Source organism: Leopardus geoffroyi, chromosome D4 (assembly GCF_018350155.1).
Source record: "Leopardus geoffroyi isolate Oge1 chromosome D4, O.geoffroyi_Oge1_pat1.0, whole genome shotgun sequence".
Lineage (NCBI taxonomy): Eukaryota > Metazoa > Chordata > Mammalia > Carnivora > Felidae > Leopardus > Leopardus geoffroyi.
Genome location: NC_059342.1, coordinates 55,028,511 through 55,041,417, shown reverse-complemented (window position 1 = coordinate 55,041,417; position 12,907 = coordinate 55,028,511). Strand labels below are relative to the sequence as shown.

The 12,907-nt window shown below is 45.9% G+C and overlaps 1 protein-coding gene across 1 annotated transcript in view; it reads right to left on the bottom strand.

The window, feature by feature from the left end:
• Positions 1-1,245: 1,245 nt before the first annotated feature.
• Positions 1,246-12,907, bottom strand: part of ACO1 (aconitase 1) — a 65,296-nt gene continuing 53,634 nt past the window's right edge. Inside the window, exons 18-21 of the mRNA XM_045468684.1 lie at positions 9,873-10,020; positions 5,781-5,903; positions 3,038-3,223; positions 1,246-2,100 (exon numbers count right to left, since the gene is read on the bottom strand). Of these exons, the coding sequence (XP_045324640.1) occupies positions 1,987-2,100; positions 3,038-3,223; positions 5,781-5,903; positions 9,873-10,020 (571 nt within the window). The 3' untranslated portion in view covers positions 1,246-1,986. The remainder of the gene's footprint in view (positions 2,101-3,037; positions 3,224-5,780; positions 5,904-9,872; positions 10,021-12,907) is intronic.

Sequence of the window (12,907 nt, the reverse complement as noted above, 5' to 3'; positions counted from 1 at the left end):
CCTGGGACCAGCAAGGGCAGCATACTCGCAGTTGGCAGGGAGACTGATGCCTTCTTGAGAAACTAGGCCAGAGAAGTTTACTTGTTCCATCTGGTTGTGGCCAAGGGCGGGACACGGGGCAAGACATTTTATTAATGAACAGGCTACAGGGTGTGTTTGGAGGCAGAGGAGTCTGGAAGTGAAGGGACCCCGTTCTGGAAGTCATAGCCACAAGAATCTGTCTCCGCATAGCTACTGGATTCAGGGAGCCACACAGCTCCCCGGGAGCTCAGTCATGGAGAGCTGAGGCAGTGAGGTCTGTTTTCTCAGCCTTTCTTTGTGTTTTCATGTTAGGACTGATCCTTATTTGAAGGTCACAGGCTTTTTTTTATACAACAAGGTTATGTCTGTAATTTTTTCTTAGCACAAACTAGGTCCCAGAACCTCAGAGGCAGGGATGCTCAATAACCTGTCTTGTCCCTTATCTTGGAAGAGGTAGAGATGGGACTTGATCCCGGGTGTTCCGATGGCCTAGCCACATTCCCTGAGTGCTGGAGTTGAGATTTAAAATTCATTACAAGGAGACTAACTTGTGAGCTATAAGATGCCCTGTTATGGACTGAATGTCTTTTGTCCCCCACCCCAAAATTCCTATGTTGAAGCCCTAACTCCCACCCAGTGTGTCTCTTTGGAAAAGGGACCTCTAAGGAAGTGATTAAGGTTAAATGAGGCCCAGGGGTTGGGACCCTGATCTGATAAAATCAGTGTCTTTAAAAGACAACAGAGAGCCAGCTCTCTGTCTCCTCACACATGCATTAGGGAAAGACAGAAAGCTCTGACCAGAAAATGAATTGGCTGGAAACTTGATCTTAACTTGTAGCCTCAAGAAAGGAGAAAATACATTGTTGATGTTTGAGCCACCAGTCTATGATACTTTGTTATGGCAGCTGAGACATGTGCCCCAAAATGACGTCAATGACAATAAGGACGTAAACTATAGGACATGAAAATAAAAAAATGATGATCTGCTCACCACGCTTACATTATTGCTCCTACTAGCTTCTTGTCTGCTCCCAACCAGGGCAGAGAAATCCTGGTTCCCCAACTCTTCCATTTCACCTGTATAGCACGGATGTGGTTGTAAAAGCAGGAGAGGTTAAACGTCACCCAGGCTTCAGGATGCTGGTAGCCTGAGACTCCCTCTGCTCTAAACAGGCCCAGACTGAAGCCTCACACACCACAGAATTCAATTCCAAAGTCAAAAAGTTTTGCTTGAAAATAGATTTAATCTCTTCAAATTACAAATGTTCTAAGTCTCTCTCCAAAACCACCTCCAAAGTCCTCCTCTTAACTGAAAAATTTTCTGGGGACGATTTTTGAAGATAGTAAAAGAAAAATGTCACAATTTCTTTAGTGTTGATCCATCCAAAGGTACATAATCAAAAAATGTCAGTGTCTGATCCGAGCTGTCTGGATCATTCGCTCTGAAGGAAGAAGGGGGCAGGGGAGTCACAATCACTACTGTGATCTGAAGTGGGAGAAAGTTCTCATCTACCCATGTCAGTTAACTCTGGCATATTATGCGTAGGCCAGGGAGTCTCAAGGGAAAGGTTTCACCGAACAGAGGGGAACAGAGCCAAACAGGAAAGAGGACAGGCGACACCTTCTGAGAAGACTTATCAGGCTGACAGTGAAAAAATCAACATCCTGTAATCAGTTTCCTTAAAGACAAGCTCAGTTCTCCTTTTCTGGCACTACTGACATTGCCACCACTTGAGCTTCCAAATTCCAGAGAGAGAGCCAAAGATTCACAAAAATAGAGAATGCAGAAACTGCTCGTTTTGTGCCTGGAGGGATGGCACCAGAACACGTCCGTGCTAACGTGCATGTGTGCAAGGTGGCACCCCTGCGGGGAGGCCCACACGTGGAGGGGGGTGCTCTGCACCAAGGGCCCGGCCGGCCGGTGGCGCTTCGCTCCCTCCTGGTGCAGCTCCAGGTGCGGGTTACCTACTTGGCCATCTTGCGAACCATGTAGTTGAGGATGCCCCCGTTGTGGAAATAAGCAAGCTCCACGTCGGTGTCGAACCTCATGACGGCCTGGAAGCTCTTCCCGGTGTCAAGCTGTGATGACAAAGAAGCAGAGGAGAATCAATGAGGGAGGAGGCTAGGCAGGGAGGGGCGCCCACCCACCCTGTCCTCAGGGCTGCCATGCGCAGTCCCGGGCTCCAGCCCAGACCCAGGAAATCAGAAGCTGCATTTGGACGAGACCCCCAGTGGACTTCTCTGCACAGGGAAGCATCATGGCGTATGAGTGATGGCGGTGACAGGCAACAGAGAACCAGGTCTCCTGGGGTAGCAGCAACTAATGATGTTCGGGATGGCGTTTTCTCTCTTTGAGAGGGAGAGAGAGAGATCATGTGTGCACGCCAATGTGGGGGCAGGGGCAGAGAGAGAGGGAGAGGAAGAATCCCAAGCATTCAGTGTGGGGCTGGAACTCACAAACCCCAAGATCATGACCTGAGCCCAACCTGGATACTTACCAGATGGAGCTACCCAGGTGCCCCTGGATGGTATTTTCTAACCCTCTCTAGGAGCTGCAGGTCAGGAGAAGTCTCATTAAGGTGGTCCCGTAGGCAGTGCAGGGCACTTGGCCTCACCTCACATAGGGAGCTGTCGTTTTTACCTCTGGGCTAATCAAAATCTGGGGCCTGGGGTGAGGCTCAGGGATGGGGTGTGTCTGTTCACATTTTGATAATAAAAAGGTATTTTTTGGGTAATGTGACAATGTGCGGTCTTTGAGCTTCCCCCCACCCCTCTCTGGGCTAAGTGAGTCTGGGCCACAGTGGAGACAGCGGGGCTGGTTGGAGGGTAAGAAAGGAAGTGATGGTGACCACACACATAAACAAGCAGTAAGTGATCAGTCAACAGCTGCCATCCTCCCTGCAGTCCTACTGAGTGATTTTCTTCCTTCCTAACTCTACTCCTTTCCTTCTGACGGGATTGATTATAAACACACAGCCCTGTTTACTTGGGCCTGGTGTGGAGAGGCTCAGCTTACCTTGACCTGCACTTTCATTCGTGGTTTGAGGTTTTCTGGAATGATGATCGTGTATCGTTCCCGCCCTGTGAGTCCCAGGATGTCTGCAGTCTCCCCAGGAAGATATTCGAGGGGAATCACTCCCATTCCCACCAAATTACTGCGGTGAATGCGCTCGTAACTCTCCGCCAGGACGGCTTTGATTCCCTGAGGAGCCAAGACAGTACTTTGGACACAGTTCCAGTTTTCTTTAGCTACAAGGAAACTACAAAAGGCTTCTTAAGTCTTCTCACACCTAAATTCTTTCTAAGTACCAACTGGTTGTTTACATAAAGTTGCTCTCTAATTATAAATAACACAGTAGATAGTCTGAACTGCCTATAAGTACAGGCCACGTGCAAGCACTTGAATGGATTTTCTCAATCCACCCTCCGCCAGCTCTGGGAGGTAGAGGCCATTATTGTCCCCCCTTTACCCACGCAGTCAGTGGAGTACCTGGTATTGGAACCCATGCAGTTTGACCACACACTTAGCTGCTTTGTGATACAACATCTCTTAGCAAACTTTCATTGTTATCTGGAATCTACACCACAAAGCACCATAATCATTTCTTCTATTTCCCTGGGATTTTGCTACTATAGGTGCAGACACAAAAGATTTAACCAAAAAAGCAACTTCCAGAACATACTATCGAGAAAGTAAATGATGTGCTGCTTTTACAATTCCTGTTTCAAGGACTGAATTGCACTGAATACAGTCTTCATATTAAGACTTCCTGTAAAGTACATTGTATTAGTGAACTAGAAGTGGCAATATACAGCAGTGCTCAATAAGCCAGGATCCTTGATTAACTAGAACACCCCACTCTTAAATATTAGTTAATTGTGATATAATATTAAGATACCCCTAAACGGGCTCTTGATACATAGAGTGCACTTTTTTTGAGGGGGAGGGGCTGTAGGAGAGGGAAAGAGAGTCTCAAGCAGGCTCCACACCCAGTGCAGAGCCCGACTCGGGGCTCACTCTCACGACCCTGAGATCATGACCTGAGCCGAAATCAAGAGTGGAACGCTTACCTCACTGAGCCACCCTGGTGCCCCTTTAGGGTATACTTTTAAGCCCCCCTGCATGAGGATCATTCTGGGAACTTGTTAAAAATGTAGGTTCTTTAGGCACTACCCCAGATCAGGACCTCTTGCAGGGAGCATGGAGGGGAGGAAGCTAGTGATTCTTGTAAGCTGCGGGAGCCGTAGACACAAAGCACTGGTTCTCAAACTTTGCCACATATTCACATCACCAGGGCAGGCTTTTACAATGCCCACATGCAGGCCTTTCTCCTTAGCAACTAAACCAGAATCTTTGGGCATGAGATCCTGGCATAGGTATATTTAAAAATCCCACAAGCGTTTCCACATTTAAAAATGAGCGTATAGAGGAAGAACAGGTTCTTCAGAGCAGCAGATATTCCGTCTGGATTTACGTACACGTATTCACTAGGAGGGGGGTGGTCCTGTGCACGTGCCTAGCTCCCGGCAAGGGCCACGCGGCACCGCAGACCGCAGTCGTCCGGCCCCCTCAGCCGGGAGCACAGCCCAGCACTGCTGAGCAGCCCGGCTTGGGCTGCCCGAACCTGGAGCCGTTCCGTACAGAGGTCTAGGCTCCTAGGAGCCCCTTGCGTGCCGGTTCTCTTACCCTCCGCCAGCTCTTACGGTTCCCTCTCTGGCTGCGTGCTGCACCGGGTCTCATTTCTACCACCAGCTCCCAGCCTTCTTCCTAAAACCCTTTCCTCTTCTGTCATTTCTCTGGTTCTTTCTAGCAGCTTCTCAAAAAGGCAGGCTTTTGATATATTACCAAGTAATCAGAGAACATCCTCCCCCCACCCCCACCCCGTGCCAGAGCAAAAGGATGGATTAAAAAAAAAAAAAAGAAAAAACACAGTAGGTGTGATGTTCAAACACATTATCCTGGACTTCTGGAGGGCAGCCTGCCCGACACCACATTTTTTACCATAGACATCAACTTATTTAGTGGATGTCAACTTATTTAGTGCTTCCCAAGGCTTAATTTGCTGGAGCCACAAATCATTTGGATTGACACTGGCTATGGCGTTTCACCCAACCCCGAGAATTAAAGCTGCGCTGCAAGGCTCTTCCAGCAAATGCTCAGGAGGTAAAAGCTGCCTGCTCCCTGCACGGCCCCTCCATGGGGACACCGCCAGAGGGTCAGGCCCTGAATTGGTAGAAGGTTCTAAAGAGCTGCCTGTCTACATCCAGAGAGCGCTGCCTTTTCCCTTGGGAGTCTACGAGCTGATTCACGGGCAGTGAGAAGCGACCGTAAAAATGTGCGCTCCCGCGTGTGTCCAAAGTGCAGGCTCCTTACTTTCCCCTTCTGTGAACCTCCTGACCGACAACACAGGATTGGCCACCCGGGCTTACTGCGCTCCTGGGACAACCGCCTGAGATACATTTCTGATCCTCAAACTGAATATCATGAAAACCATGAAATTCTTCCCTACAAAACAAAGACATACATACACCCTTTTCAACAGAATTTCAGAGACTTCACAGACCCTCGTCCCAACTGCTCTACAGACACCCCAAAGATCCATGGTCTCCCGAAAATGAATAACCGATCTAAGGAACCAGTTCAACTCTAGGTCACCCTTCACTGGGTGAGGTAAAGCCAGGTCCACCAAGAAGCAGTTGCACAAACATCACACGCTTTCCTGAGCTCGCCTGCTGGGATCTCTCTCCATCATACTCACCAGGAGGAAAGGGCCCTTGGCCGCCCAGTCCCGGGAGCTGCCCGAGCCATACTCTTTGCCAGCCAGCACGATCAGGGGAAGGCCAGCCTGCTGGTACTGCTCCGCGGCATCGAACACATCAAGCTGAGGAAGAGAAAAGGAAGGTTTTACAGACTCGGTAAAGGCACAGAGTGTGGACACATGCAGTGGCACCTGGTAAGTGCAGGGTCAGAAGGATCTTCAGTGGCCCATGTCAACACAAAGCCAACAGAAACTCAACCAATCAGTTGTCTGATTTACAAATTTCCAATTAACTCCATCTATTTACCCCTACCGGTGAATTGTATATTCTTTTAACTGAAATGCCTAGTTGTTGTCCTGGTTTTAGAAAAACATTCTAATCTTAAGGCACCAAGGGAAAAAAAGGGAAAGATCAGACTTTTTTTCCCCTCTTCCGTTGATTAAACAATTAAAAAAAATTTTTTTTGAATGTTTATTTATTGAGAAAGAGACAGAGTGCGAGCAGGGGAGGAGCAGAGAAAGAGGGAGACACAGAGTCCCAACCAGGCTCCAGGCTCTGAGCTGTCAGCACAGAGCCCAACGTGGGGCTTAAACTTACGGACTGCGAGATCGTGACCTGAACCGAAGTCAGACACTTAACCGACCGAGCCACCCAGGCACCCCTGATTAAACTATTTTAAAGCTTAAAAAACAGAGAATCTCAGCTAAACCTGGGATTTGACTCAGAGACTCAGTCATGGTCCCTTGGGAAGGGTAGCTAAACACAAAGAAGGCAACATGCTCTAAAATCATAAAAAATGCAAATTTTTATTAGCCACCTTTCTACATGGAAGTCAAGGCAGAGACACTAGGAAGTAGAAGCCTCCATCAATAAAGGACAGGAGAGGACTAATATTTTAGTGTACATGAGAAACATCTAACACAAACAATTTCATGTGTTTTTCATAAGAACTCTGAATGTTCTGCGGAGCCAAGACTTCAGGAAGACATGTGATATCGTTGCTCGTGATTAAGTAATGAAACAATTATTTCTCCTGGCTACTTAAGGAAAAAAAAAAATCCCTCAGAAGAGTGTTTCCTTCAGAAGAAGCTCTAGAAAGGTGTATAATCAAACTCCGTTTCTCCTGGCTACTTAAGGAAAAAAAAAAATCCCTCAGAAGAGTGTTTCCTTCAGAAGAAGCTCTAGAAAGGTGTATAATCAAACTCCGAAGTAAGCTTTCACAAATTACTATTTTGGCGGGCTGCATGGCGCTCTGGGAATCTGGGGAGCTTACACAGCAACAGCTCCCTGCACTCTCCCTGTCTTCTAAAGAAGATGACATAAAATTTTGTTTTCTTCTATTGTTCCTCTATGGCTCTAGTGTTATAGTGAAACCACCAGTTCTTCATTTCTCCATTTTTGTTATCTACCAATTTCCTGCTTCAATGGGGATTTGGCTAACTACCATTCCCCTAGGGTCCCCTCTCCCCAACCTCCCAATAGAATTATGTCAGACATTTTGGGTAAGTCAGTATTTGGTATTTGCATTACTTTGACTATGTGAATGTTATTTATAGCTGAGTCATGTAATATACTATGATTTCCTTTTCTTGGCAAATTTAAAAAAAATCCCCACTGGTATTAATTTGTGTGTGTGTGTGTATGTGCGTGCACACACACTCATCTGTTTCTGTGTCCCTACCCATCAATGAATCCCCAAACACTCTGCCTAAAGTACAAATCTTCTCTAAGGACATTCAAATGTATCAGGAAGTATGTCATTTGTTTTTATTTTTATTTTTTAAATGTTTATTTTTTATTTTTGAGAGAGACAGCAAACAGGGGAGGGACAGAGAGAGGACAGCAGGCTGACCTGATGTGGGGCTCAAACTCACCAACCATGAGATTTGTGGATGGCTCAGTTGGTTAAGCATCGACTTTTGGTTTTGGCTCAGGTCATGATCTCACATTTCATGGGATTCTCTCTCCTCCTCTCTCTGCCCCTCCCCTGCTTGCGTGTGTGCGCTCACACATAGGTACTCTCTTCTCTCAAAATAAAGAAATCAACATTTTAAAAAATAAAAATGAAAACATCCTTTCCATGGAGGGATAACTCCTCGAGCTTCAGTCCTATTCCAATTCAGATGGATTCTTCTCTAGATGTGGTGCACTGATGTTATGGAAGAATCTTCCTTCACCAACGTCCTGGGGATCCCCTGCATTTTCTTTTCCTGGAGCCTACATCTTCCCTTTTTGGCTTATTCCCTCATCTCGGTAAAACGCATTCACCAAGTCATTTCCTGAGACAGGGATTGAGGGGTATTTTTAAAGTTTTTGAATCTGAATATGTTATTATTTTAACATAGGACATGGAATCCTGGGGTGCAAACCAGTCTGTTTCCAGTGTTGCTCTGAGCACTTCTGATCCCCAGAACATTACACATAAGCTGTTTTTCTCGCTTTTGAAGTTTGTAGATCTTCTTCTTATCTCTGCTGCACTTAACTTCACAATGATGTGACTTGGAGCTGTTCTCCCGTAATCATGTGGGCATTCAGTGGGTGTAATCTGGAGTCGGATCTTGCAGTTGGGGAATTTTCCTTGTGTCACTTCTTGAATAATTTCCTCTCTTCTCTTTTCAGCCTCTCTGTTTAGTCAGATGCCGAGCCTCCTCATCTCCGTCTTGAATTTTCTTATATTTTCTAATTTTTCCTTTGTCTTTCTGTTCTATATTCTGAGAGATTCTCTCAACTAACCAACTTTTCCTGTGAAATTTTTTAGGGGCTTTTTTTTTTTAATTATTAAAAGAGCCCATATTTATTATTATTTTTTTATGAAAAGTCCTTTTTGTCCTCTGATTACCTTATACCACCAACAGAAAATCATTTCAGCACTCTGAGAAGACAGTATTTTTCTTGCCGTTTTCTTCTGCTCCCTGCATTATCTCTGTTATCTTCTTTCCCTCCCCACACCCTGTTCTTTGTGTACGTCTATCTTTCAGGTTCAAGGCTTGGCTCAAATGTCGGTTCATCTCGGTCTCCTTATTTCAGATGAGGCACTGAACATCTGACCAGAAGTTCTATGCCATGGCAGGACTTGTAAAAATAAGAGGGGTTCACTGTGACGGCCGTATACCGGAGGCCTCCCAGTGTCTATAACTGCATGCCTATTCCCCTTGGTCTCTTGGGCATTCGACCATTTAATTGTATTTTTTTCATTGAATAGTTTATCGTCCCTGCTCTTCACTGAACAAGTATCTACTGGGCACTGACTCTGTGTTGGGTCCTGGTGACTAGTGATTATTTGTGAAGAGTCTGCTTTACTAAGATATCATCTGTTGCAAGTGAGGCATATGGGTGGCGGTAGACCACACTGACTTCGGAGCCAGACTCTCTATCTAGGTTTTAATATCCATTTTTGGGATCTTAAAACACGGACAATCATGGTACCTACCTCAGAGGGTTGTTATGAGGATTAATAGATCAATATATACAAAGAGCTCAGAACAGTACCTGGATGTAGTAAGTTCCATATAAATACTAGCTACTATTATTGTTAAGTAAGTCGGGAGGGCTATTTCTCAAGTAACTTAAACACTGTTCAAGCAGCTTTGCAGTATCTGCTGGATGTCGAGGACGGACGGCATGTGTCAGAGAGTATCTGCCACGTTATATGTGTCATTCCATTTAAGTGTAAGCCTCAGAGCCGGACAAGGTAGGCATCATTCTACTTTGCAGGTCAGAAAAATGCAGCTCAGAGACGAAAATAACTTGCTGAATGAATGCTCCACAGCTGGTATGTCCGATTCAAAATGTAGACTTTCTCCACCTCTCACATGCCTCCCATCTGTGGCTCAACAAGTCCCGCTGTAACAGGGCCAACTCCAAATGGCTCCCATTAGGACCCTAGCAGGCCTCTGCGGGCCCTCTTTTTTTTCTAGTGGTGTGGTGACTGAAATTAAATGCTAATAAAATCATACAACAGTGCTTGTTGATAAAGAGCCTCTGGAGACCTTAACCTGGAATTTCCCTCCTCAAATACCTGAACTGATGAAATTTCAGTCAGAGCCTGACAAATGCCGGCCTGTCAACCAAGCAGAAGACACAATACTTACAATTTCTCCAGAAGGCAGATGTATAGTCTGTGGTGCCTGCTTGTTCAGAAATTTGTTTAATAAGCGAATGTTGGCAAATGTCCCCCGGGCCATGATGGCATCGTTACCTCGGCGGGAGCCGTAGGAGTTGAATTCTCGTGGAGTCAAGCTAATAATGCAAGCGGGAGAGGAGCTGGCTTAGTGAACGGAACAAAGGTGAAACTTAACTTACATCAAGACAAGAGAAAAACCATAGACCTAGATAGCTCTCTAATCTAATAAGCCTTGCTCTTCAAGGCAGGAAAGCTATTCCTAACATCTGCTGAGGACAGTAGAGGCAGATGTCAGAAGTGGGGCACTGAAAGGCTGAAATCAACATTCTCCTCAGGTTAACTTGTAGTCTTATAAATATGGGTAAAAAACCAGGAGGAACTCTATTGAGTATTTATTTTGTTTATTCATTAGGGTAGCCTAGGGAACTTCACAAAAGATAAAACATTAAAAATAGCTAAGAAAAAGAATAATCAGTGGGGCGCCTGGGTGGCGCAGTCGGTTAAGCGTCCGACTTCAGCCAGGTCACGATCTCGCTGTCCGTGAGTTCGAGCCCCGCGTCGGGCTCTGGGCTGACGGCTCAGAGCCTGGAGCCTGTTTCCGATTCTGTGTCTCCCTCTCTCTCTGCCCCTCCCCCGTTCATGCTCTGTCTCTCTCTGTCCCAAAAATAAATAAACGTTGAAAAAAAAAAAAAAAAAAAAAAGAATAATCAGTACAGGCCAGTCAGGTGGAGCCAAGAATGAGGGAAACACAAGGTACATTCTGTAAACTAACAGGAAGGAGAGATCTACTTCTCACGAACTCAGTGTGCTGGGCAGACACACGACTGGCAACGTGGTTTACGATTTTCATAAGATAAAAATCAGAGCAATGCTGAAGAGGCAGAACAGCTATTCCTTGTCCTGAAATCAAAGAAAAATCCTGTCTCTGGGCCCCAGTGAAAGGACACTTTGTGACGGCAGGGACAACAGCTTACAATTAACACAGCGATCAGCTCCCTGGCTGTTTCTGAAAATGCTAGGAAGTGTGTCTGAGTGGTGATCTGATCTCATGATGAGATGTAATTTGAAGATGGAGAGAAGGTGTGAATGGGCTTTAGGAGTAGGTGAGCATATTTACAAACTCCTGAAATTGTATCTGGAATGCTGGGGATATGTGCATTTTTCTGGGAATGTACTGTATTTCCCTTCATTCATTTCCCTATGATTCCCATTCTCAAAAGATTGTCAACAAACACCAAGCAAAAAAAGTATTGGTCACGGCTTGTTTCCTTAGTTTCTGTATTCAGCTTCAATCTCTGTTTCTCTGTTTGCTGTTGAATTCTTTTCTCCCATTCATTCATTCACTCAACATTTACTGACCACCAGTTATGGGCCAAGGACTATTCAAAGGGCCTAAGGTACACTGATGAACCAAACAGATTAAGATCTGTGCCTTTGCAGGGCTTACATTCTAAAAGGTGGAGACAAAGAAATAATAATAAAAAAAAGAGCACTGTCTATTAGTGTTACTAGAATGTGGTTAATAACGGAGGGAAAAAAAAAAAAGTAGATCAAAGCAAAGAGAACAAGAGTATGGGCAGGGTAACCTCATGGAGGAAGACTTGAATTGGCAATGGAGTTAACCAGGCAGATTATTTGAGGGAAGAGGATCCAAGAGGAAAAACCAGCCAGCTCAAACCATCAGGCAGAAAGGCGTTTGGCTTTGCCTGGAACATTTGATAAACAAGGCAATAGCCAGTGTAGACTGAGCTGCACGGATGAGGGGGGAAGGGCAGGGATTCGCTGACACCTCCTGAATATCACCTGCCTGTCTCTGCTTGCTGATGGACGCTGGTCTCCCATTCAAAGTACAATCATATCCCTTTAAAACCTTACCATATGCGTCTGTGTACAGAAAGTTCCTGTACATTTAATACAGTAGTCGCCCCACATTAAAAAAAAAATCTTGACATAGACTCCTGTATATCACCTCCCCTAGAGGTGGGCTATCTTCTTAAACCTTCAACACTCACATTTCTGGGGAACATGGAATAGTCTTGCTCTGCACATGACTGTCCCATAGGATGCACTAGGAGAAGGCAGAGACTGAGTGGAGCACAGTAGGAGGGGGATGTATGAAGAAAACAGGTCAGCTACCAGGCAAGTGCGGTGAGGGCAAGGCAGTTTTCCTCTCCCACTGACAAAACAAAACACAAGAAGGAAGGGAAAGGGAAGGGAAAGGGAAGGGAAAAGGAGGGGGAAGGAAAGAGGAAGGAAGGAAAGGGGAAGAGGAAGATAAGGGGAAGGGGAAGGGAGGGGAAGGGAAGAAGAAGGAAAGAGAAAGGGAAAAGAAAGAAAGGAAAGAGAAAGGGAAGGGCAAGAGAAAGGGAAAGGAAAGGGAAGGCGAAGGGAAGGGCAAGGGAAAGGAAAGAGAAAGGGAAAAGAAAGAAAGGAAAGAGAAAGGGAAGGGCAAGAGAAAGGGAAAAGAAAGCAAAGGGAAGGGCAAGGAAAGGGAAGGAAGAAGAAGGTGCTGGATTTTGTTCTTCTGATCAGCTCTGGGCTTCATCCCTGAAGAAGCTGATTCAGGAGGTGCAGAGAGGAACCGGAATTTTTATCTCCCCAGATGATTCTCATGGAAAGTCAGATCTGGGAACGACTCCAATTACTATCGGTGTATTAGGGGACAAGAGATAATACTGGTATAATAGCTGTTAAAATCAGTCTAGACTGAAGGATCGGCAAATGGATGTGTCAGCCACTGTTCTCAGAAATTCCTCCTCTCAACCAGGACCTGGCTACGCACCTCAGGTGACATCCCTGCCGAGTGCGACGCAGGCGGAGAGCAGAGCCCATACCCTCACGGCAGCCAAGCTGGGACGGGAACGACAGCTAGGTCTCATGGGGACATTAGAAGGAAGGTCCCCTCCCTTGCTGATGGAATCTCCCAAGGAAGCTTGGAAGCAGCAAACAGAAAGGGCGACTGTTTTTCAAGCCTCAGGGTTCAGTGAAAAACCAGACTCTGAT